Source organism: Erpetoichthys calabaricus, chromosome 11, assembly GCF_900747795.2.
Source record: "Erpetoichthys calabaricus chromosome 11, fErpCal1.3, whole genome shotgun sequence".
NCBI lineage: Eukaryota > Metazoa > Chordata > Cladistia > Polypteriformes > Polypteridae > Erpetoichthys > Erpetoichthys calabaricus.
In genome coordinates, this window is record NC_041404.2 from 108,447,616 (window position 1) to 108,472,658 (window position 25,043).

At 39.1% G+C, this 25,043-nt stretch overlaps 1 protein-coding gene across 2 annotated transcripts in view; it reads left to right on the forward strand.

Moving 5' to 3' along the window:
• Positions 1-17,975: 17,975 nt before the first annotated feature.
• Positions 17,976-25,043, forward strand: part of dctn4 (dynactin 4) — a 64,414-nt gene continuing 57,346 nt past the window's right edge. Inside the window, exons 1-3 of one of the 2 annotated variants that reach the window (XM_028813715.1) lie at positions 17,976-18,142; positions 19,363-19,433; positions 24,111-24,289. In XM_028813715.1, the coding sequence (XP_028669548.1) occupies positions 18,008-18,142; positions 19,363-19,433; positions 24,111-24,289 (385 nt within the window). In that variant the 5' untranslated portion in view covers positions 17,976-18,007. The remainder of the gene's footprint in view (positions 18,143-19,362; positions 19,434-24,110; positions 24,290-25,043) is intronic. The other variant, XM_051934155.1, reaches the window with a different exon arrangement.

Below are 25,043 nucleotides of genomic sequence, written 5' to 3' on the forward strand. Positions count from 1 at the left end.
TTGTACTATTGATTGTGCCATTCCCACATGGGAATCTTGACATTAACAGCCCATATTCAGTAAAATGGACTTATTGCTGAACATGAACCCAGACTAATCTAGACTTCTCAAGCCTGACACTTAGCCAAATACAGGCAGCAGAGGAAAGCAGCCATGGCCAAAATGCAATTTGAGTTTATGAAAAAGGATTGACAATTTTACCTGCTAGAGATGGTATTATACAAAATAAATGCTTAACGACTGTGGTACTTTAAGATACACTTCATCACAAACAGTACTTTATGTAAGCTACAAATGATGATAATGAAAAATAAATATTTATGCATCATTTTGAAAGCCCACACCCCTAGAATTATACTTAAATGCATCACAATGCAATGTTTAACAATTAGAAATACAGCTGACATACAAGCCAAGATGTACTGCTCTTCTACATTTAAAGAAATAGTTTTAAAAATCATTGAGCCAAAACAGAAGCGAACAGTTTATTGAAATGCACTTATGCAAACAAATATGAAAGTAAAGAAGAGGCCTAAGACAGCACTGAAAACACTCAGAGTCCAAACATGTAAACACTCAAAGGATGTAAATATCCATTTGTGAAGTCAGTAAAGAAGAGGGGCATCTTGAGTTGGAAGCCGAACATCCAGAATGAATTCAAGAAGCCTCTAGGTTTGAAAAAAGGATTGTGAACTTAAATACATGAATCATTTACTAAAAAACTGAAAATGCCTAAAGAGGAATTTTAAAGTTAGGGTTGTGTGTTATAAACATAAATACTGTACAGTATATAACAACAACCTCATCATTTGGTGAATTTCACATTAAATTAGATGTGTACAGGCCTTATTGGGTTTGTTCTTATCCTGTATAATATAACAATGATAGCTGGACACAATATCACTGAGGTCATAACAACAATAGTAGCTAAAATGACCAATAAAATAGCCCAAATATTAAGAACATGTGCTGGGATTGGAGCTGCAGATGCCTCTCGAGCCTCCATTGGAAAATGTTAGTGGTAGCACATGTAAGAACTTTCCCTGTAAAACAAAGAAGATGTGTTTCCATTAGACAAGTGTTAATGATATAAAACTATTATTAATGGAACATCATTCATCTTTCTTAGTGAATTTAATCCAATTTCAGGGTAATTGGCAGCTGAAGCCTATCTTGGCAGCATTGTGAGCAAAGCAGGAATCGACCCAATGATGCTGTAATCCATTGCAGTGCACATTCATGGCCAAATGAGAATCACCAATTAATCTGATGGGCACATCTCTGAGATTTGGGAAGAAAACTGTTGTATCCAAATTCAGTGTTTTTTATGAAGCACACTTAAGAGCCCAGTAGGCGACACCATCATTACAAATATACTATGATTACAAGAAATGCAAAGTAAACACAGGGAGAAGATGAACACTCCACAAAGACAGTGACCTGGTTAACATTCACCTTTCACCATTCTTGCAATTTGCGGTTTTTGGAATCCAGCCCTATAGCCCTGACCTGAATTAAGTGGGTTCAAAGAAGGATGGATGGTTAGATGGCAGGTTAATTGCTCTGCTCGGATATACACAAGAACTGATCAGTACCTTTCCCACTGTAGCATACAAAAATATTCAGATCAGATTTGTTTAGTTTTTGCATCATACTCCCCATTGCAGTACTTAAGTCTACAAGGGAAACATTTAAAAAAAAGTCTATTAAGGTTTATGCAATAAAGACTGAATTTAAAAATGATACATTTTCTTTGACTATGATAATCACTGGAACATTTGCAATACTTTCTTTCTTCTGTAAGACTACAATTTAATGACATCACATTAACCCTGCTAGAGTCATCAAATGCATTAGATTTAGCTTGAGGTTAAGAGTAGATCACGGGCAGAACATCCTTTTTAAACACATTCATTGCTTTTCTCCATTTTTTAATCAATATAATGGATTAAAAATAGATTAGGTATACTGTAGTTATATTTATAAATCTTTAATGTTTTTCTTTTGGTAATTACGAATCAGGCTATTTATGAGACCATACCATTTTCAATCCCTAATCAAAGTCAGGGTTGCAGGGGCCTGGAGTCTGTCTCAGCAGAAACTGGGCACAGGGAAGAAAACTGCCCTGGACAGGGTACCAGCCCATTGTAGGTTTAATTCATGAACATACCCATGCCAATATGGAATCATCAATTAACCTTATTTTGGGATATGTGTGGAAAGCCCCACATAGGCAGAGGAAGACAATACAAACTCCACAAAGACAATGACCAGGTGCTGGATTAAAACTCATGTTACTACAAATGTGATGTAGAATAGCTAAACACTGTACTGTCATCCCACTCATGTAATTTAAAGCATTTGGGGAAATTTCTTACGGTCAAGGACTGGACAATACTTTAACTTTGTGAAAAGCAGAATTTCAATATATTTAAGATAATAAAATTAGCTTGAATAACAGATTAGCTCAGACAGTTAATACAAATTCATAGATACATAGTACTTTATTTGAGGGGAAAATTGCTTTTTACAGAAGGTCAGGAAGTAAGTAAATATTTATAACAAAAACAAACTTCTGCCTTGCCTAATGATAAGAGAGCAGTCACAGTGAGGCACTAAAGGCATATTGCCATACACTCTTAAAAATAAAAGTTCATTAATGGCACATTACTGGGTTGTGTATTTCCTTATGGAACCATTGTTTGACAAAGAACCATTTTATTTTGGGAAGATTTCCACGCATATGAAATTGGTTCTTCAGGCTTTGAAAATGTTCCTAATATGTAAACAAAACAGAAATCATGAATGTATTGTAGGTTACCCAACATGATACAACAGATCAAGAAAACCGGAACTTAGTCTGTTGTAAACCATTGATATTTCACAACTCCAACATCAGCTATTCGTGTTGTTAATGGAATGTTATGGAAATAACTAAGTAAATAAAGTTGTTTTCTGGAACCTTTAAGTGGATAGTAGTTTTAGGAACAATAAAATGGCTCCCCTATGGCATCCATTAGGAGAACCACTCTGGCACTTTTATGTTTAAGAGTGTAGGTATGAAAGAGCCCCTGTAGCATTTTATGACAAACTTATGCTATATAATCAATTATCAAAGCTTAGACCAGTAAATAATAATATGTTAATAATTATGATATTTTATTTGTAAGAACAAACTATATTAAATGTAATGATGAGGCTGGGAATAAAATGGGAAGTATGGTGGTACAGAAGTTAGCATTGCTACAACAAAGTAGTAAAATTTGATTCACAGCCCAGTCACTTTCCATGCTAAAGGTGCCTGTTTTCTGCACGTCCCCATAACTTTCCCACAAGTATTATGAGCTCCTCACACTTTGCAAAGATGTGCATGCGAGATGAACTTCAAATTAAAAACTGATCCAGTATGAGTGAATGTGTGTGACTTTGCCCTGGAATGCTTTGACATCAAATCCAGAGCTGATCCCAGCAAGGCCTCAGTGTACCCTGTGACCCCATAATGGATGAAGCATGCAACGATTGGCTGGATAGATGGGCTTAAAAGTGGATGGTAGGACATGTGAATAAAAAAAACGGCTTGCTAATTAGTGCACTGTTTGCTTTTGAAAAACTAGGCAAAGGAAAAAAGTTAATCGGTCTCACTGTATTGTGTATGTTAAAGACGTAGAGAAATAAAGCACTTGAGAGACCTTACCCTTAGTATTAATTTGTTCTTCATATCACAGCTAGCAGACCTTTAACAAACATCAAGTAAGAGGAAGACTTGAAAATAAAAAAAAAAAAACAGAAGGAAAACATATTTAAAATGTTATTTTAATCTAAGTGTTTAATCTGCTGTATCACTGCAAGGGTAGAAAACATGTTTCACATTTTAAAACTATAAATACATAGAACCAGTATCCTCAAGATGGCACATTGTTCATATATTGGATATGGTTCCAGTGGTGAATGGTAGTGAACAGAGAAAGTAGCAATGAAGTTTCAACTAGATGTTATAGCAGAATAGCAAATATTTAATTTATAATACTGCTATTATACGTTTATATTGAATGGCAGGTAGTATGGAGTAGTGGTTGTGGCATTTAACAAGTGAAAGGTGTTAGTTATGCAATCCTGACCACCTACTGATCCTATATAATCTGCAGTTGTAAAAAAAATATATGTATTTGCATGGGTGGCATGGTGGCGCAGTGGTAGCACTGCTGCCTCGCAGTAAGGAGACCCAGGTTCGCTTCCCCGATCCTCCTTGCGTGGAATTTGCATGTTCTCCCTGTGTCTGCATGGGTTCCATCCCACAGTCCAAAGACATGCAGGTTAGGTGCATTGGCGATTCTAAATTGTCCCTAGTGTGTGCTTGGTGTGGGGGTGTGTGTGTGCACCCTGCCCGGGGTTTGTTTCCTGCCTTGTGCCCTGTGTTGGCTGGGATTGGCTCCAGCAGACCCCCGTGACCCTGTAGTTAGGATATAGCGGGTTGGATAATGGATGGATGCATGGATGTATTCGCATATTGTAATTAGACAGAGACAGGCATTTGCCAAATATAATAATAAAAATAATAGGTAACAGTGGATAGGATACAGGATACAGTGGTTAACACTGCTGCTTTACGGATTCAGTCTCCTGAGTTTCAGTTCCACACTCTGTCACTATCGATATGGAGTTCTTCCTGTTTTTGCATGGTTTAGTCCTTGCACATTCCAAAGATATGTTAGTTAGATGGATTGGCAATTCCGAATTGGTTTTGTTTGAGTGTAGGTGTGTGGGCCCTGCAATGAACTAGTACTTCATTCAGTCCTGGGTCCTGCTTTGTGCCTGATGTTGCTGAGATAGACTCTACTCCCCATATAATCCTCAAATGGTCTGAGAATGCTATATCATGTTAGAATAACACTGAGTATTACAGTGGTTTGCACTGCTCATTTAGAGATTCAGGTTCTTAAGTTTAAAATTTCACCCTGACGCTGTCTGTGTGGAATTTATATATTCTTCCATATCTGTGTGAATTGGGTTTTACTTCAATATTCTAAAGATGTCTGTGGGAGTTTAGCTGGCAACTCCAAACAGTCACATGGCTCGTGATGAATGAATTTGGGGATGTGTGCGAGTGTGCTCTGTGACAAATGGGTGACTCATCACATGCTGCTTCCATAGAAATTGGCTCCCCACTAATCTGAGACAGGTTAGACAAGAAATTGTTGATTAAGGTTTAACAATGCAAGAAATAACTCATTCCATACAACTTCATCTAACAAAGAAATCTCAATACATAAATCATTGTACCTTATCAGCAGAGCACCCCTCATCAGTGACAGCTAAAGTCAGGCGTGTTGAGGTCTGATCAGATCATATCCATTTGAGAGTAACACAGTTGCATTAGTTATTCCTCGTTGCTTGTATTGCAAAGAAAACACTTAAAACTCTTCTAGTGATGAAAGGGTTTTTTGACTCTCCGGTTTAATGCTGAAAGAAATCATACACAACCTCCTGTTTGTAAGTAGCTAAAAAGCTGTTGTCTCTGCACCATTTTCTAATAGTGCTTCCATCCCTCAATCAACGCAGTTTCTATAACTTCTTTCTCTGGTTAACGCCTTAGTAAACTTGGCACCTTTTTGGGCAGCACAAACTCCCTGAATGGAAGGAATGGTTGTGAGACTTGCCAGGAAGTAACCTCAAGATGATAATTATAAGTCCCAACAACTCAGAAGGAAGGTTTAGTAATGAGCAGAAGGAAGGCCACAGACATTAAAAGGAAGCAGGCGTGTACTTTGGTGTGGACATCTAGATAAGCAACTCCACCAGACACTCCAATTGATTTGATTTCTCACTTTAAACAACTACCAGTATAACTGATGAATTGAATGAGAGATGAAGGTGCTATCAGTAAGTGATGCAAAGAAATAAACACATTTAATGCTGATACATTTTTGACTACTGAGTATTAGTCTGGATGTGGAGAGATGCCAGAAGGGTACTCCTTCCAAATAAACATATTTACATATAAAGAGGGATTGGCCAAAGTATGTGGCCTTTGGAAAATATTAAAAATTATAGATTCATATTTTTGTCTAGTCATTTTGTAGCTTGTTAAGACAATACATCTAAATTAAGTACCTCAGACTTTTTTTATGGAGAAACTAAAGGCATATCAAATAAAATATTTAAACAAAGTGTAAAAATATTTTAAAGCATACTAAATTACAAGAAAAATTCTGAAAAAGTGGACCACTTGCAAAAAAAAGTTTGCAGTTAATTCGCTGATATGTTATGTAGTTTTTTTGCTGTGATCTGAAATTTCAGCACAGATGTCACATACTTTGTTTTTTGTTGTTTTGTTCAATATACTGCAGAACAGGAAACATGCTGAAAAAACAGTATTTAAGTGAGTCGGGCCAGTAAAACTAATGTTTTTATTAATGTTACTTTTAGGCTTTTCTATATAAATAAACAAATTGAAATTGAAAATTGAAATTTTAAATTGTATTCACATTTTAGTCCAATTCTTTTTACTACACACTCAGCTTGATTGCTGTCAGGATTCTACAGATAACATAAAAAAAATAAAATTAAAAAATAGTTTGGCTGAAACTACAAACTTGCTGAGAATTTAAACAGCCACTATGTAGATAAATGTGTGTAACGGTCTACCCAAACTATCTCTCACAGAGCATACAAAAAATTGCAGCCCTGGATAGTTAAAAAGAAATCAAAATATAATTAAAACAAAATCAAAACAAACTTCAAAATAAATATACAAAAACACAAATAGTGGTGAAAAAAGGTTTCAAAAGCAGAAGCAAAAACAACATTAGAGTAACACAATCTATCTAACATGGAACTTAGCTGATCTTTCATCAAAAATATAGAGCATTTTTATTGTTTTGAGAATTTCACCACTGCCTGTGGTCTGTTTCTTGCCTTACTCCTAGTGATCCCAAAACAGATCCTAGCCCCAGTGAATTTGATGAAATATTTATTTTTTTAAATTCTGATTAGGAATTCTGACATTGCCTTGTTTCGTCCTTTAAGTGCAATACTACTACTAACACACCTCTCTAATAATATAGTGCCTATAAAAAGTATTAACCCCCTTGGATGTTTTCACATTTGTACTTAATTTAGATTACTTTGATCTGTTTTCACATGGACATTGGAGTTAATTTCTAATGATCAATGTAAAAAAAAAAACAGCTTGAAAAGCCAATTCTATGTCAAAAAAGCCAACTTAAATCTATTGTGATTCAATGTTGTATAAGAATAAAATGTGAAAACTTCAAAGAAAGAGTGAATACTTTTACAGCTACTGTATGTTTTTGACATTTAAAAACTTGGTCTCTGTTATATAATAATTTATGCAAACACTTTTGGACTATCTTTTCAATACCTGAAGATTCTCTGGGCATAACATGAAGAGAACTTTGAATATAAAAGCAGCCTGTGTGTAGCAATATAAGCATGCAAACAGCCGAATATGAAGATGATGTTTAATCATAAAAAATATTTCAGAATTAAAGGTAAAGAAAATGGGATAACCTGGAAAAAGTTACATTTATTCACATGCCCTTAAACCAACCTGAGTGGGAAAAATGTGGATTAAAATCTGGGTTTAATGTTATGTGAAATAAAAGTACCTAAGCTGGCTTATTAATTTTTAATGGTTCTTTCTGTGGAAAAACAGGAATAACTAGTAAACACATAACTTAGAATTAACTGAATTAAGATATAGTAAACTTTTGAGTGATACATTGTAACTGCTTTGACATGTAAATAATTGTTCTGTTCTATTGAGGGGCTAAAGTATGGCTTGATCATGGCAGACCTTCACCTCACAAATATTATATTAACTTGTTGCCTTATGCCTAATGTTGCTGGAGTAGCATGCCATCCTGTACTGGAAAAAGCAAGTTAGAAAAAAATTGTGGAAGTGTTTTTATTTTTTGTTACTTTTCTCGAGAGAGTTTTTAGAAACAAAATGGTGACTACTTAAGAGTTTAAATACACCCCTCCCTGTAAATACTGTTCTGTTCTCTTGCTTTCATGTGTACCCTCCGAATTTCACAGCTGAATGGAAAAAGTAGACCTTGCCAGCAGTTCTCTTCAGCGTCACTTACTGATTTAATGATAACCACATGGGATGGGAACTGCTCGACTCTGCTCAACATTACAGTACTTACCAAAAACGCAATAATGTTGACTGCAAACGTATTTATAAAAATAATATTACTGACTGTAAACCTATAAACAACAAATAAAGCGTATTTCTAAATTAGAATTGTTATACAAAACAGGCGAAAGAGCTGTAGCACAAAATAAACAAGAAATTTAAGTGAAAGCAAAATGTGAAAAAGTGACTGATTTATTCAGCAGACTACCCATGGAAGATGTTTTGATTAATTGAAGTAGCAATAAGTCTGATTTGATTTTCTAGTCAATATACGTCTATGGCGTAATACGATATAAGTTGTTACAGTTTCAAAGGGGATTCATCAGTTTGTAGCTCTTTGTTCAACATATGCAATATATTTAAGGCAGCATTGTGAAAGGACAGAGTTTGAACGAGGCTAAGAAAATGTGGAAAATAAAGCACCGTCATACTGGAGGCAGTCACGGCTACAATAAACAGAAAGGTTTGGACTAACGAAATAGTATTTTTTACACAGCATCTTTCACTGAAAACGACAAAATTACATTTAAAGCAAAGCCCAGGAAAATACAATAAGAGATGGAAAAGCGTCAGTAGCGGAAGAGTATTGAGCGGAAAGACCCGGGTTTCAGCTAGAAAACGTCAGCCAGAAAAACATGACGGGGGAAAAAAACGAGCACTACAAACTTAAGTTTTTATTAAACAGAAACGGTTTTTCTCTAATAGTGCATTCGCAGTCGAATTGATACAAAATGTGAGCGGTGATCTCACCTTAGGTCGCAGAGAAGGAAGATCTTGGAAGAAATCAAGTCGCAAATGGACTGTTAATAAACTCAAGATGGAAAGCGACCCAAGTGTTTAGTTAACCCTAAGACTCCTAGCGGAATAAATGCCTGCCCTGAAACTGCCGTCTGCTTATAGTGCCGCGTGACTCATAGTGAAGATAAAAAAGCCTTTTTGGCTTTCTTCTGCTATTACAGATGCGTGCAGCAATTCTTCGGGTACTACTGAATTGCAGACGCAGATTCACCATTTAGAAATCTCAACAAATACTCGAATCACTGCAGGTCTGCGGTTGCCACGCCTTCAGCGCTTCATTCCACGCAAATAATTAATCAGAAATGGACTCTTGCTGCTTAAAATAAGTAATATTTCACTTCTTTATTCAGTCAGTATTCAACTGGAAATAAACTAGCGTGTGAATTACAAAACATTTCAGAGGACTGTAGACCAAATTGCTAACACACTGCTACCAAAATGACTCTGTGATTTGGATTTCCATCAATCCATCCATTTCTAAACTCGCTTATCCAGATCAAGGCAAGGGGTGATCCTGCAGCCTTGTAGGATGCGTAAGGCGCAGTGAAGGAACAATGCTTGGTCAAGGGTGCCAGCCCACACATACCATGGCCCATTTAACATCGCCAGTCCACCTTCCCTCACGTCTTTGAACTGTGAGCATCCGGAGGTAAACCACTCTGCCAAAAATAAAAACACAATTTTAAGTAATTACTGGCAACGAACTGCGTCACTTTCACAGCATTTTAGTCTATAATATCATAGTATTTAAAAATAATAATGTAGCAGTACACTGTTTTTGAATTAAAGTAGTTAACGGTTTCCAATTAACTAGTACTTCAATTCAGTAGTGTAAATTTACTAAAACGCATCGGGTGCGGCAATGCGCTGCGTCAGTGCATGCTCACAACCTCAATGCGACCTCTCTCTATCTAGCTAAACATGTGAAAAAACTTCTCTGTAACTTAACAGTTAAATGATTAGGAATTCAGATATCACTTAAAATACAATCATTTTAATCCCTTGAAATGATATTAATGTTTATCAGGAATATTTTATATTGTCAGGAGGTAAATAAAAGGTTGTTTTTGTGATGTAGGTGCTCGCGGTTCACCGCTACATCAAAATCTTCTTATATAATAAGCTACCGTGGCTGTCCGTTTGTTTGTCCAGGATTTAAAATCACCTGTAGCTCGCAAACCGTTTGACCTATTGCCCTGAAACTTGGTACAGTATACTACGTGACGTCTACTATTCGCTTTCGGGGTGATGATTGACCTCCAAGGACCAAGGTCAACCCAGGAAGGTCAAGGTCAAAAATCAAATAACCTGTAGCATGACATTTGGTACATATATACTACGCTGAAACTCTGCACTACAGCTTTATATTACAAGCGAAGAGTTTTGGAATTATTATGCTTTTTATTTTTATTTTATTTTATTGTAGAATCAACTCTCGGCCACAGGCAGCATGCGTACAGCGCCGTTCTTATCCCTACCTCCTTCGCCGTCACTTCCCCTACCTCTTCATATCTTAAATCATTCTTGAGGAAGATTGAAGACTTACTTATGTCCCAGTTTAAGTGAAAAATTAAGGAAAACGTACTAAGTAATTTGCAACACAAAAACTGACTGAATCAGTTTTAATGCGAAAAGATGCTGATGAAAGAAGAGAAGAAGCGGGCTGCAGGGGTGGAGAAATGAAGAGCTGCTTAGGAATCAGCAGGCGCATCAGACTCTGAGCAAACAAATGCTAAACGTACAGCGTTACTAGTAAATAATAAACAAGCAGGCAAATAAATAACATAAATCAGCTTCCATAACCACTAAAAACATTCAGAACACACACAAAAAATAAGCTTGCTAGCCCTCTTTAAGTTTTTGTTTCTCACAAGGCAAAGGTGTGGGAATCAACAGGAAAAATGTTGCAAAGGAGGCAGTCCTTATGCAAATATACTAACTTTATACAAATATAATTTTCTGCTCCATTGTGGCGTTAAAGCAATACAATTATTCATAAAACAGTGTTGCACATGTTGCACTGAACCCGAGTAGTGTTTTGTTATTGGACTTCTGTGCTCGTCACGGATTGTCCATAACAAACACCATGTTCAAGCATAGGGGTGTTCATGTGTACACTTGGCACCAGGACACCCTAGGCCTCAGTTCGATGATCAACTTTGTGGTCGTGTCATCTGACTTGCGGCCACATGTCTTGGACACTCAGGTGAAGAGAGGGGCGGAGCTGTCAACTGATCACCACCTGGTTGTGAGTTGGCTTCGATGGTGGGGGAGGATGCCGGTCAGACCTGGTAGGCCCAAATGTGTTGTGAGGGTCTGCTGGGAACGTCTGGCAGAGCCCCCTGTCAGAAGTAGCTTCAACTCCCACCTCCGGCAGAACTTCGACCATGTCCCGAGGGAGGTAGGGGACATTGAGTCCGAATGGACCATGTTCCATGGCTCTATCGTTGAGGCGGCTGACCGGAGCTGTGGCCGTAAGGTGGTCGGTGCCTGTCGTGGCGGCAATCCCCGAACCCGATGGTGGACACTGGCGGTGAGGGATGCTGTCAAGCTGAAGAAGGAGTCCTACCGGTCCCCTTTGTCCTGTGGGACTCTGGAGGCAGCTAATAGGTACCGGCAGGCCAAGCGGAATGCGGCTTCGGTGGTTGCTGAGGCAAAAACTCGGGCATGGGAAGAGTTTGGGGAGGCCTTGGAGAACGACTTTCGGATGGCTTCGAGGAGATTCTGGTCCACCGTCCGGCGTCTCAGGAGGGGGAAGCAGTGCAGGGTCAACACTGTATATGGTGGGGATGGTGCACTGCTGACCTCGACACGGAACGTTGTGGGTTGGTGGGGGGAGTACTTCGAAGACCTCCTCAATCCCACTAACATGCCTTCCAATGAGGAAGCAGAGCCTGGGGACTCGGAGGTGGGCTCTCCCATCTCTGGGACTGAGGTTATCGAGGTGGTCAAAAAACTCCTACTCCTACTCCTATGGGTAGGGCCCCGGGGGTGGATGAGATATGCCCGGAGTTCCTCAAGGCTCTGGATGTTGTAGGGCTCTCTTGGTTGACACGTCTCTGCAACATCGCATGGACATCAGGGACAGTGCCTCTGGACTGGCAGACCGGGGTGGAGGTCCCCCTCTTTAAGAAGGGGGACCGGAGGGTGTATTCCAACTACAGAGGGATCACACTCCTCAGCCTCCCTGGAAAAGTCTATTCGAGGGTTCTGGAGAGGAGGGTCCGTCAGATAGTCGAACCTCAGATTCAGGAGGAACAGTGTGGTTTTCGTCCTGGTCGCGGAACAGTGGACCATCTCCTCTACACCCTTAGCAGAGTCCTGGAGGGTGCATGGGAGTTCCCCCAACCAGTCTACATGTGTTTTGTGGACTTGGAAAAGGCATTCGACCGTGTCCCTCGGGGAATCCTGTGGGGGGTGCTCTGGGAGTATGGGGTACCGGACCCCCTGATAAGGGCTGTTCGGTCCCTGTACAACCGGTGTCAGAGCTTGGTCCGTATTGCCAGCAGTAAGTCGAACCCGTTTCCAGTGAGAGTTGGACTCCGCCAGGGCTGCCCTTTGTCACTGATTCTGTTCATAACTTTTATGGACAGAATTTCTAGGCGCAGCCAGGGTGTTGAGGGGGTCTGGTTTGGTGGACTCAGGGTTGGGTTACTGCTTTTTGCAGATGATGTTGTCCTGTTTGCTTCATCAGGCCATGATCTTCAGCTCTCTCTGGATCGGTTCACAACTGAGTGTGAAGTGGCTGGGATGGGAATCAGCACCTCCAAATCCGAGACCATGGTCCTCAGCCGGAAAAGGGTGGAGTGCTCTCTCAGGGTTGGGAGCGAGATCCTGCCTCAAGTGGAGGAGTTCACGAGTGAGGGAAGAATGGAGCGTGAGATCGACAGGCGGATCGGTGCGGCGTCCGCAGTGATGCGGGCTCTGCATCGGTCTGTCGTGGTGAAAAAGGAGCTGAGCCGTAAGGCAAAGCTCTCAATTTACCAGTCGATCTATGTTCCTACCCTCACCTATGGTCATGAGCTATGGGTAGTGACCGAAAGAACAAGATCGCGAATACAAGCGGCTGAAATGAGTTTCCTCTGCAGGGTGTCTGGGCTTTCCCTTAAAGATAGGGTGAGAAGCTCAGTCATCTGGGTGGGGCTCAGAGTAGAGCCGCTGCTCCTCCGCATCGAGAGGAGTCAGATGAGGTGGCTCAGGCATCTGATCAGGACGCCTCCTGGACGCCTCCCTGGTGAGGTGTTCCGGGCACGTCCAACCGGGAGGAGGCATCGGGGAAGACCCAGGACACGCTGGAGGGACTAAGTCTCCCGGCTGGCCTGGGAACGCCTCGGGATTCTCCCGGAAGAGCTACAAGAAGTGGCTGGGGAGAGGGAAGTCTGGGCATCTCTGCTCAAGCTACTGCCCCCGTGACCCGACCTTGGATAAGCGGAAAGAGGATGGATGGATGGATGGGTGTTGCACATTGAAACAATTAATGGATTCTAACAGCTAAAATATTTCTTAAATGTAAATTTGTATACATTTATCTAATCATTGTTTTAACCACAATTTTATCACTGTGAAAATATACAGTTAATGTAATATAGTTTTACAGGTTTTTTTTTACAGTGATATTCACTTGGTTCTCCTCAAAATTTACATCAAGCTAAGTTTCGAAGGTCCCTAAAGTCTTTCTCCTGTACACCTCACTTGTTCCTTGAGTCTGTGATTCTTTGTATGAATGAAAACTTTCTAAAGTTTGTACAATATGAATTAAGTTTCCATTAGTGTCCCTGTAGCCAGGATTTAATTTTTAACTGCCATCTTACCTACCACATATAAATGAAACGGTATGAACATGGATGGACTGATAACCCACAGTGCAATACAGACCACTCAAAATACAATAACCCACAGTGCAATACAGACCACTCAAAATACAAATTTACAGTTATTTTCTGTCTTATGACAGAATATGACTTAGCCTACTATTAATACACAATACATTTTTCAATACAGAATTTTATTGTGAATAATTAGGGGGAGACTGGGGACGGTTGCAACAAGTCTTATTTCTCCAATTAGAAACATGCTAGAGTGATGATACTCATACTGCACATGCTCAGTTAGGCCCTCTCTCCACCAGAGAGAAACTATACAGTTTCATCATCTGCTGCTGCATTTATTGAAAATAACTCTTTTGAAGGTATGAAAGTAATTTTTTTTGCAAGTTGTTTTTTTGACTTACTGTCCATAGCTTTTATTTTAATTAATCAAAACATACCTAGTTCAAATCATTGTGGTGTTGACTTTTAAAAAGTATTGTTAGCATGTTTCCCTGACTCTTTGAATAGCTAGCACATGGTGTTCTGTCATGGCTGGCAGGTCAGGGACGGTTGCAACAACTTGTTGCAACTGTCCCCAAGCCAACCAGCCATATTGAAATAGACTACATATCATTACTTTTTAACATTTTTAGTTCAGAATCAGCACATTTTTTTCAGTTTAAGTCCGAAGTATACTGCTATACAGCTTAACTGTAGTTTATGGATCTAAAAATAGAAATAATATTCTGTTTTTTCCAGTATGCCAAGAGTGAGGAAGAGAATTACTAACAGAGGGGTTCCCCTTGAAATTTTGGAACAAGCTTTAAACGAAATTAGGAATGAGGGCAGGACAGTCAGGGCAGTCGCCAAGGACTTTTCCATCTGTCATACCACCTTATTTCGATTCCATAAGAAAAGAGAGAAGCTTGCAAGTGAGGGATCAGATAAGTTACCACGTGCAGGGTACTGGACCATCAGAAGAGTGTTCTCAGAAGACCAAGAGAGGAGTCTAAAACAGTATTTACAAAGGGCAGCAAACTTATATTATGGGTTAAGTTCTAAAGAGGTAAGAGAAATTAACAGAAATGTATAAAGAGAGTAAGAGGGTGAGAGGGTTAGGGTAATATCGGTAAAAAGTGAAAGATAATAAAAACTATTTACATTTTATAACATTTTATTTCAGGTTCGTAGGCTTGCATTTCAACTCGCCTCTCACTATAAGTGCAACTTTCCCTCACAGTGGAATGAGGCCTGTATGGCTGGTGTTGACTGGTTTAATGGTTTTTTAAAACGGCACCCAACTCTCTCAATAAGACGTCCTCAAGCCACAAGCCTTTCGAGGGCAACCAGTTTTAATGAAACAAATGTTAACAATTTTTTTAACAATTTAAGCCAGGCTTTGGACAAACACAAGTTTCAGTCACAAAACATATGGAACATGGATGAAACTGGGATAACAACTGTTCAAACTCCCGACAGGGTTGTGGCAAGACGTGGTGACAGGCAAGTTGGTGCAGCTACCTCAGCAGAAAGAGGCACACTTGTCACACTAGCTTGTACAATCAATGCACTTGGTAACTCCATACCCCCAATGTTCATTTTCCCACGTGTGCATTACAAATCTCATTTTGTTCGGGATGGCCCACCTGCAGGGCCGGATTTATATGAAAAGAGGCCCTAGGCTATTCCACTTATGAGGCCCTTTCACCTTCCATTTTTAAGTTTGTAAATTACATGAGAGATAATAAAATTTTGCTAACAATTTGAATGTAGGCCCCTCTTGATCTTGAGGCCCTAGGCTGAAGCCTAGTTAGCCTATAGGAAAATCCGGCCCTGCCCACCTGGCTGTATTGGGACAGCCAACGCATCTGGGTGGATGCAAGAGGCTGACTTTCTTGTTTACTTGAAACACTTTCAGCTACACACAAAGAGTTCCTCAGACTCCATAGTTCTTTTAATTCTTGACAATCACCCATCCCACCTGTCAATAGAAGGCATCAACTTCTGCCGCAGCCATGGAATTGTTTTGCTATCCTTCCCCCCCACTGCTCTCACAAATTACAGCCACTTGACAGGAGTGTATATGGGCCATTAAAAAGAGTTGTCAACTCAGCATGTGATTCTTGGATGTAGACCCACCCGGGGATGATAATGACAATTTATGATATCCCAGGCATTGTCAGAGTGTCCCTGCCACTGGCAGCAACACCTACAAATGGGCAGGCAGGATTTAGATGCACAAGAATTTGGCCATTTAATAGGGATATATTCCAAGAATGTGACTTTGCTCCATCAGTAGTCACTGATCGCCCTCTTGCCCGATCTGCTGTGCCTTCTACTTCTGGGACACCTCCTCCATCAGGACCACCTGCTGTCCCTCCAGGGACAACTGCTAATGTGTCTCCTCCAACAGAGTCACTTGCATTTGTGCCTTCTCCAACAAGAACATCTCCTCCAACTGAGCCACCTTCATTCTGTCCATCCCCATCAAGACCATCAACCTCTAGGATGAGTGAGCCTACAGATGACTTCTCACCTGAAGCTATACGGCCACATCCCAAAGCAGGACCCAGAAAACAAAGTACAAAAGGCAGGAAACGACGCTCTACTGCTATTCTTACAGACACTCCTTTGAAGGAGGCATTAGAGATGGAAGAATACAAAACTCTGCCACAGAAAAGCAAAAAAAAGAATAACAAAAAAGACAACTACGCAGAGAAGTATAAAGAAAACAAAGAGAAACAGAGAAGAATACGAATCTGAAGACGAAGATGATTTCTGCATCGTGTGTCTTGAAGGTTATTCAAAATCCAGGGAAGTGTGGCTGCAGTGCGGGATGTGCAAATCCTGGGCACATAAAGCCTGCACACCTGGAGGTGATGTCTACACATGCCACAACTGCATGACTAAAAGAGTTGCATTATTTTGTTCTTGTTGTCTGTAGAAAGGTTCACTGAAAGCCAGTTCCCAAAATTGTTCTTCTAACTGACAGATTTCTACTGTTAGTCAGTATAGATGTGGGGTACTTTATATGAGGGGTGATTAGCCACTGTTTAGGAATATCTGTGCAACTTTATTTGGGTAATGTATGTTTAAATACTGTTAATTAGTAAGAATTATATTATAATTGTTCTAGTAACTGGCAGATTTATCCTGAGAGCCAGTAGAATTGTTGGGGTGAATTTAAATTCACTTTGTATTCAATATTTTTTGACATGTTTTAAAGCAGATCCATGTTTGGACAATAAATGCATTTTTAAAAAATCCCGTGTGACATAAAAATACAGAACTTTCAATAAATGAATAAAAATGTACTTTAATATTATTGTATAATTGTAGATTTACACAGTACTATGCAAGTTCAGAGAAAAAGCAAAGGTTAATTATTGAAATTTAATATATGTTTAACATGTTGCAACCGTCCCTTATAATTTATGTTTAACATGTTGCAACCGTCCCTTATATGTGTTGCAACGACGGTTGCAACATCTGACTTCTTCAGTTCAAATCAATATTGTGCAGGATATGTAAAATATAATTAACTACAAGTACAATGGGTAATTAGCAGACAGATGTAAGTTTATAGTATACAAATTTGGCAGGTGTGGTCCAAACAGTCTCTGAGTAAATGAGAGGAATGCAAAAAGTGTTGCAACCCTCCCCGTCCCCGGGGAAATGCAGGTATTTTTTTACAGTTCACATGCACATGTGGAGATCATGCAAACGCCACACAGTGAGTGCCTGAACTTGATTGCATAATGCCATATTTGTAGCAACCACCTCAATTAACCATTTTTGAAACATATTAGACATACGTCAGATAATAAGTTGCATCCCGTCTACGTTTTGCTGTCGGGTACTTCTTAATGGACGAGCTTGTGGGTAATGAATTGACTAAATTGTTGATTTTTTTAAATTGCGCCTGTACCTGTACTCTACTTTCAACACTCAAAACCGTTGCCTCCAAATGACTTGACCAAAAATCAGCATGTCTTATTTTATGTACTGGAAAAAGTATACTGATCATGTAACGTAAAACTACCAGTTCCATACTGAAGTGCTATGTATTGGACTTCAGTTTTCAATAGAACCTTTATAAACAGAATTCCCATAGAAACGTACAGAGGCAATGCGCATGCTCGTTGGTGGGTGTGGTTATTCAAAATTATTACCTGCTGATTGGTCCAGCTCGAGGAGTTTTGGGGCTGCTGGGATTGGGTGGTGTTTGTCATTTTTAGAAATGGCGTCTTTACTGCAGCCGGACCGAGTGCTTTACCTTGTTAGCGGTGAAAAAAAGATCCGTTCCCCGCTGTCACAGCTGTACTTCTGCCGCTATTGCAGTGAACTTCGCTCACTAGAATGCGTTTCTCATGAGGTAATACAATAAGCCGAGCGTGAATGAAAAATCACCGCCAATGAGCCAGTCCCCTCTCTCGGACTAAAGAGAAAGGCTTAACATTTTTCATAGGCGATGGATGTTGTTTTTGTTAACCATCTTCTAATAAGCGTGTTTTCGTGTTCCTCAAAGTGCAGTTTGCGAACGTTTGCCATTTTTTTTAAAGATATGAGCTGTCGTTTGGGAGGAAAGTCGGTTGGTTCTTGTATCATCTTTGGACACTGACACGTCCAATCCTTTTCCTAAGACGATTGGGTAAAATGTATGCCAATCAAGTCTCGGAGGCCCAGTCGAAATCGGGAGTGCCTTCATTTAACTAGGCAAAAGATAAGAATTTATGCAACATGTGTGGTTTATAAAATGTTTTCTGTCCAAATATTGCATTTTTACATGTTCTTCTGTTGCTGTTGTTATAAAGTCAATAGAGTAAAAATCAAATTAGATAAAATACCACGTTTGTATTATATTGAAGTTTGTGTATTTTTTACATTTGTATTTTAATTTCAAAGTATTGTGTCCATTATTGCTAATGCTACTTGCATATCAGCCGTGTTTTATTTCAACGGCAGTTAATAATCAATGTGATAATCGGACGGTAAGTTGTGCTGATCAACAGTTACTGGTTTGCATCTTGCAATGAATGGTACGGCTATCTGATAATCTGGTTCTTGTATATTATACGTCGTTTTCTGGGAAAATTTAACAATGGAAAAAAAAACATGGGCTCTTCCGCATGAGAGTAAAATGTTCACTTTTTTTTTAAAACGCACAGTGCGTCATAGGAAACCCTGAATTGGTTCATATTCAGAAATGTGTGAGCGCTTTATCAAGTTTGTTTACAGTTTTGTTTGTCTTATCAATAACACCTGGCTCCTTCTATTTCGTTGTGGATTAAGAGAAACGGGCGCATAAAAATATAGGCTTTATAGCCGAAACATGGTGTCTTTTTTCCTTATTTTCTAGTAGCTTTTTACTTTTTCGTATGTTTTAGGCATTTCTCTAGCGAATGCCAAAGCTGTGTTACAGGTTCATTTTACAACGGTACTTTATATATTGTCAGTTTCTACAGGTGTATTATTGAAAGGTTACGTAATTTGCCAAGTCCCAAATGTGTTATGCTGTAGAAATTACAGTCCAAAATCTTAACCGGTAGGCCACATTCTTATTTATATTCTTATCTCCATTTGTTTAATCTTTAGGTGGATTCTCATTATTGCCCTAGCTGTTTAGAAAACATGCCTTCAGCGGAAGCCAAGCTGAAAAAGAACAGGTTAGTGTTACTTTTAAGTGCTATATGGTTTCTGCAGCAATATTGTTTTCAGGCATACAGCAGATGCATCTGTACAGACATGTTATTGCTGTGTTTATTTACTGTAAGGAAGAATTTGATTTTATAGCATAATTTCATACACAAGTGTTGCTTACAGTACTATGCTATATACTGTATATTCTGCCGTTCTTTATTTATTCTGTAAGTGCCTTGAGCATGGGAAAGGCGCTATATAAATAAAATGTATTATTATTATTATTATTATTACTTTATAAATACTAAAGGAAAAACAAAAAAGGTATAAATGAATATAAATTAAATTTCAGAGAAACTCTGTAATCCTCAAATGGTTATACAGAAATCCTTCCTCCATCGCGGGTGTTGCGTTCCAGAACCCCCCGCGAAAGGTGAAAATCTGCGAAGTAGAAACCATACAGCGGTGTGAAAAACTATTTGCCCCCTTCCTGATTTCTTATTCTTTTGCATGTTTGTCACACAAAATGTTTCTGATCATCAAACACATTTAACAATTAGTCAAATATAACACAAGTAAACACAAAATGCAGTTTGTAAATGGTGGTTTTTATTATTTAGGGAGAAAAAAAAATCCAAACCTACATGGCCCTGTGTGAAAAAGTAATTGCCCCCTGAACCTAATAACTGGTTGGGCCACCCTTAGCAGCAATAACTGCAATCAAGCGTTTGTGATAACTTGCAATGAGTCTGTTACAGCGCTCTGGAGGAATTTTGGCCCACTCATCTTTGCAAAATTGTTGTAATTCAGCTTTATTTGAGGGTTTTCTAGCATGAACTGCCTTTTTAAGGTCATGCCATAGCATCTCAATTGGATTCAGGTCAGGACTTTGACTAGGCCACTCCAAAGTCTTCATTTTGTTTTTCTTCAGCCATTCAGAGGTGGATTAGCTGGTGTGTTTTGGGTCATTGTCCTGTTGCAGCACCCAAGATCGCTTCAGCTTGAGTTGACGAACAGATGGCCGGACATTCTCCTTCAGGATTTTTTGGTAGACAGTAGAATTCATGGTTCCATCTATCACAGCAAGCCTTCCAGGTCCTGAAGCAGCAAAACAACCCCAGACCATCACACTACCACCACCATATTTTACTGTTGGTATGATGTTCTTTTTCTGAAATGCTGTGTTCCTTTTACGCCAGATGTAACGGGACATTTGCCTTCCAAAAAATTCAACTTTTGTCTCATCAGTCCACAAGGTATTTTCCCAAAAGTCTTGGCAATCATTGAGATGTTTCTTAGCAAAATTGAGACGAGCCCTAATGTTCTTTTTGCTTAACAGTGGTTTGCGTCTTGGAAATCTGCTATGCAGGCCGTTTTTGCCCAGTCTCTTTCTTATGGTGGAGTCGTGAACACTGACCTTAATTGAGGCAAGTGAGGCCTGCAGTTCTTTAGACGTTGTCCTGGGGTCTTTTGTGACCTCTCGGATGAGTCGTCTCTGCGCTCTTGGGGTAATTTTGGTCGGCCGGCCACTCCTGGGAAGGTTCACCACTGTTCCATGTTTTTGCCATTTGTGGATAATGGCTCTCACTGTGGTTCGCTGGAGTCCCAAAGCTTTAGAAATGGCTTTATAACCTTTACCAGACTGATAGATCTCAATTACTTCTGTTCTCATTTGTTCCTGAATTTCTTTGGATCTTGGCATGATGTCTAGCTTTTGAGGTGCTTTTGGTCTACTTCTCTGTGTCAGGCAGCTCCTATTTAAGTGATTTCTTGATTGAAACAGGTGTGGCAGTAATCAGGCCTGGGGGGTGGCTATGGAAATTGAACTCAGGTGTGATACACCACAGTTAGGTTATTTTTTAACAAGGGGGCAATTACTTTTTCACACAGGGCCATGTAGGTTTGGATTTTTTTTCTCCCTAAATAATAAAAACCATCATTTAAAAACTGCATTTTGTGTTTACTTGTGTTATATTTGACTAATGGTTAAATGTGTTTGATGATCAGAAACATTTTGTGTGACAAATATGCAAAAGAATAAGAAATCAGGAAGGGGGCAAATAGTTTTTCACACCACTGTATGTTCATATGGTTATTTTTATGTATTTTAAGCCCTTATAAACTCTCCCACACTATTATAAACATTTCCCGCACAATTATACAGCATAAACCCTTTGTATTCTCTTAGATATTAGGTAAGGTTCGTTGAAATTATGTATGTAAACACAGTTTATATACAGTAAAACCTAAATATTATTTTAAAGATATCGAGCGTCTCCGATATCACATATGTTACAATCATTACTACAGACAGGCCACCAGCAATAAATACGTACAATGCAAGAAAAATTGTATACAGTAAAATGTGTGTACAGTGACACTAAACTATGTACATGTAATAAGTACTGTACGTAGATAATTAATTATGGTTACTCACCAACAATGACACTGCGACTTGTCCGATAACGATGAGTTTAATTTTACTGCACAACAAAGGATAGCATTACAGCTCTTCTAAAGGAGCCTCTTCAGGCGACTGTGTAGCACCGCCGTTGTTCTTCTTCCAGCACTCTTCAATCCAAATCCCTAAAGCAGATTCCATCCAGACTACTGCCTTATCACGTCCACTTGCAACTCGTTTTGCGCCCTGGTTAAAGGACACTGCGGCTGTAGATCTTATATGCTTTTTCTCCTTTTTAAATAAAAAGAATCGTGGACTCATTCATGCAGTAATGGTGTCCTGTAGCAGTGTAGCTGTTTCCTTCCTTCAACATATCCAAAACTTTTACCTTTTCTGCAATCATTTGCATCTTCTGTTGGCGCTTGGACATGGCCCCTGAAGCAGTAGCACGTTAATGCTGAATGAGTGAGATGAGACTTCCTGGTTAATGCAGCACTCCGTCGCTGAGCCAATCAGCAGCACACAGGAACTTAACTGCGTGCTCTGATTGGGTAGCTTCTCAGCCATCTGCCAATAGCATCTCTTGTATGAAATCAACTGGGCAAACCAACTGAGGAAGCAAGTACCAGAAGTAAAAAGACCCATTGTCCGCAGAAACCCGCGAAGCAGTGAAAAATCCGCGTTATATATTTAGATATGCTTACATATAAAATCCGCGATAGAGTGAAGCCGCGAAAGTCGAAGCGCGGGAGAGGGATTACTGTAATAGCAAAAGTGAATGCCCAGTTTGTTAAAATACTTCAAGTGTAGATAATGGAGAAAAAAATTAGAGGTTTCAAGACCCAAAGACTAAACCGCCACCTTACTGTACAATACATACGTACATTTGATTAACTTATTTCTTAACAGTTACATATGATGAAGATTGAATGTTGAAGATACCATCATAATAGTGGTGTCCTTCATCATTGCATAAAAACCCCAATCAACAGATTTTAAACTAAATGGTGCAATTCATTTTAATTGATAGTCATTTAATTGTACCTTTTTTATTATAGAACAAATTAAACAATGTATTTATGTGTAATTTTCAGTTCTGCAACAGTGTACAAATACTGTATGTATGGTTCATGTCATTGGTTCTGTTGTAATCAAGAAGGGCCAACACTTTTAGTGGAAATGCACAGTATCTTTATATTCGCAACCAACTGTTCAGCAAGGGTATACATTTTGTACTTTCCTGTTGCAGCTTCATATCAGAAGAAAGTTGCATTGTCTGCTGTCCATTAAGAAAAGTATACAGCAATTTTATACCGTAACAGGCACACCTAAACATTAAAAGTGAATTTGTAGTAGAGAGTTCTCATAGCAAGTAATGTGTTTCTGCGCAAATCTGTGACCCAAGCATGACAATATAAAAATAACCATATAAACATATGGTTTCTACTTCGCGGATTTTCTTATTTCGCGGGTGGCTCTGGAACGCAACCCCCGCGATGGAGGAGGGATTACTGTATAAGCCGATATTCTATTTTTTCATTTTCACAACTTTTTTCCTTAGATAAGCCGCGGCTTATAGACAAGAACTTAGGAACTTAGAACTTATTATCTTGATGTGCATTTTTATAATTGGTATGGTTAAATACTTTTAATATTATGTAATATATTGGCAAATTGATGTAAACTCTTAGAGCTGGTAAGCAGTAAAGAGCATTGTGTAAAAATAAACAGAGTTGAAGTTGATGGCAATATTAGAAATTCAGCTTTTGAGACTGCTTACACTACAAGAAAGCCAACTGAAATTTCTGACATGACAGAAATTGTTCCGACTGTATGACAGTCAAATTGTAAGATGCAGTCAGGCATTGCAACTACTCTCACACTGCTTTTGAAACAATGTATGAAGAAGGTAAAATTTGGGCTAACTCAGAAAATCAGATGGCAACTGCAAATGACCTTACATTTGTGCAAAAATCACACCGCATATGTCCAGATTTAAAAGTAGATGAAGGCCTTTTGGCAAAATTAGGTATAGTACAGTAATAGTTATTGTTCACATCTGAAGCCACTTGGCTTTTATGGGTTGGAGGATTTAACTTGTAATGTATTTGCATTTCTATGCAGTAGTATTTGAACCTAATCTAAATATAGTGTAAACATGCTTAATAGAAGGATGCCGGGTAATCTGTGTGAAATGTTATTTCTTTCAGCCGACTTTGAGTTCGGTTTTAAACTTTTTTTTTTTTTAAATGGTCAACTTTAAACACATTAACAAATTTAATATATTTTTTTCCTTCCTTAGGTGTGCAAATTGCTTTGACTGCCCTTGCTGTATGCATACCTTATCAACACGTGCCACTAATATCCCTGCCCCTCTTGCTGATGATCCTGCCAAGACAACAATGAAGAAGGCCTACTACCTTGCATGTGGCTTTTGCCGCTGGACCTCTCGTGATGTTGGAATGGCAGATAAATCCGTTGGTACGTTTCTGAATAATTTCTTCTCTTATTGCACTGTTTACTATGTGTGCTTGTTGATTTTATGTTTTTGTTCATGCTGTTCCAAAATTTCTACTTTCAAAAGTTTTGTCATTTGGTAGTTATTTTGTCTTATTTTTCTCATCTTGTTGCGTTGTATGTGCTTTGTACTGTGCTTGGTACTTACCATATGCTGGACCCTTCATTCTTCTTTTCATCATGTAATCAGCTACTGCAGTTTCCTTTACACATAGCAGTAGGGATGCTACAATCAATTGGCCTCTGATCTAACTTGGCCTATTTTCATTAAAGACTCTGATCAGTGATTAGTAAATTGGCCGATCGCAAAAGCCAATCTTTTCCGCCCCTGCTTTACAGTAATTTAGTTGCAGTGCTTCCTTTATGCAAGGTATAAGGTAGTTGAGCCAGCACACTTCTTTTTATCCGGCAAACACCCTGAAGTGGAGTAATAAACTGAGAAAAATGAATCGAAGAAGACGTCCTGTACAGTTTGACAAACTGCTAGAAAAGCTATATGAATTCAGACCCTTTTATTCTTTAACATCTAGAATTACCAGAGCCTACAAAAAAACTCGTAGATCCGTCCCACTTTAAATCGCTTCGCACCTCTCCATCAGCATCTTTTGTCCTGTAAATATGTTGATAAGCAACAAGCAGCCTACTATCACAGCCCCACCACCACCACAGTTTTCTCAGCTCAAGTCTGTTTAGCTGCGCGTTAGTTGCTTAGTTGTAT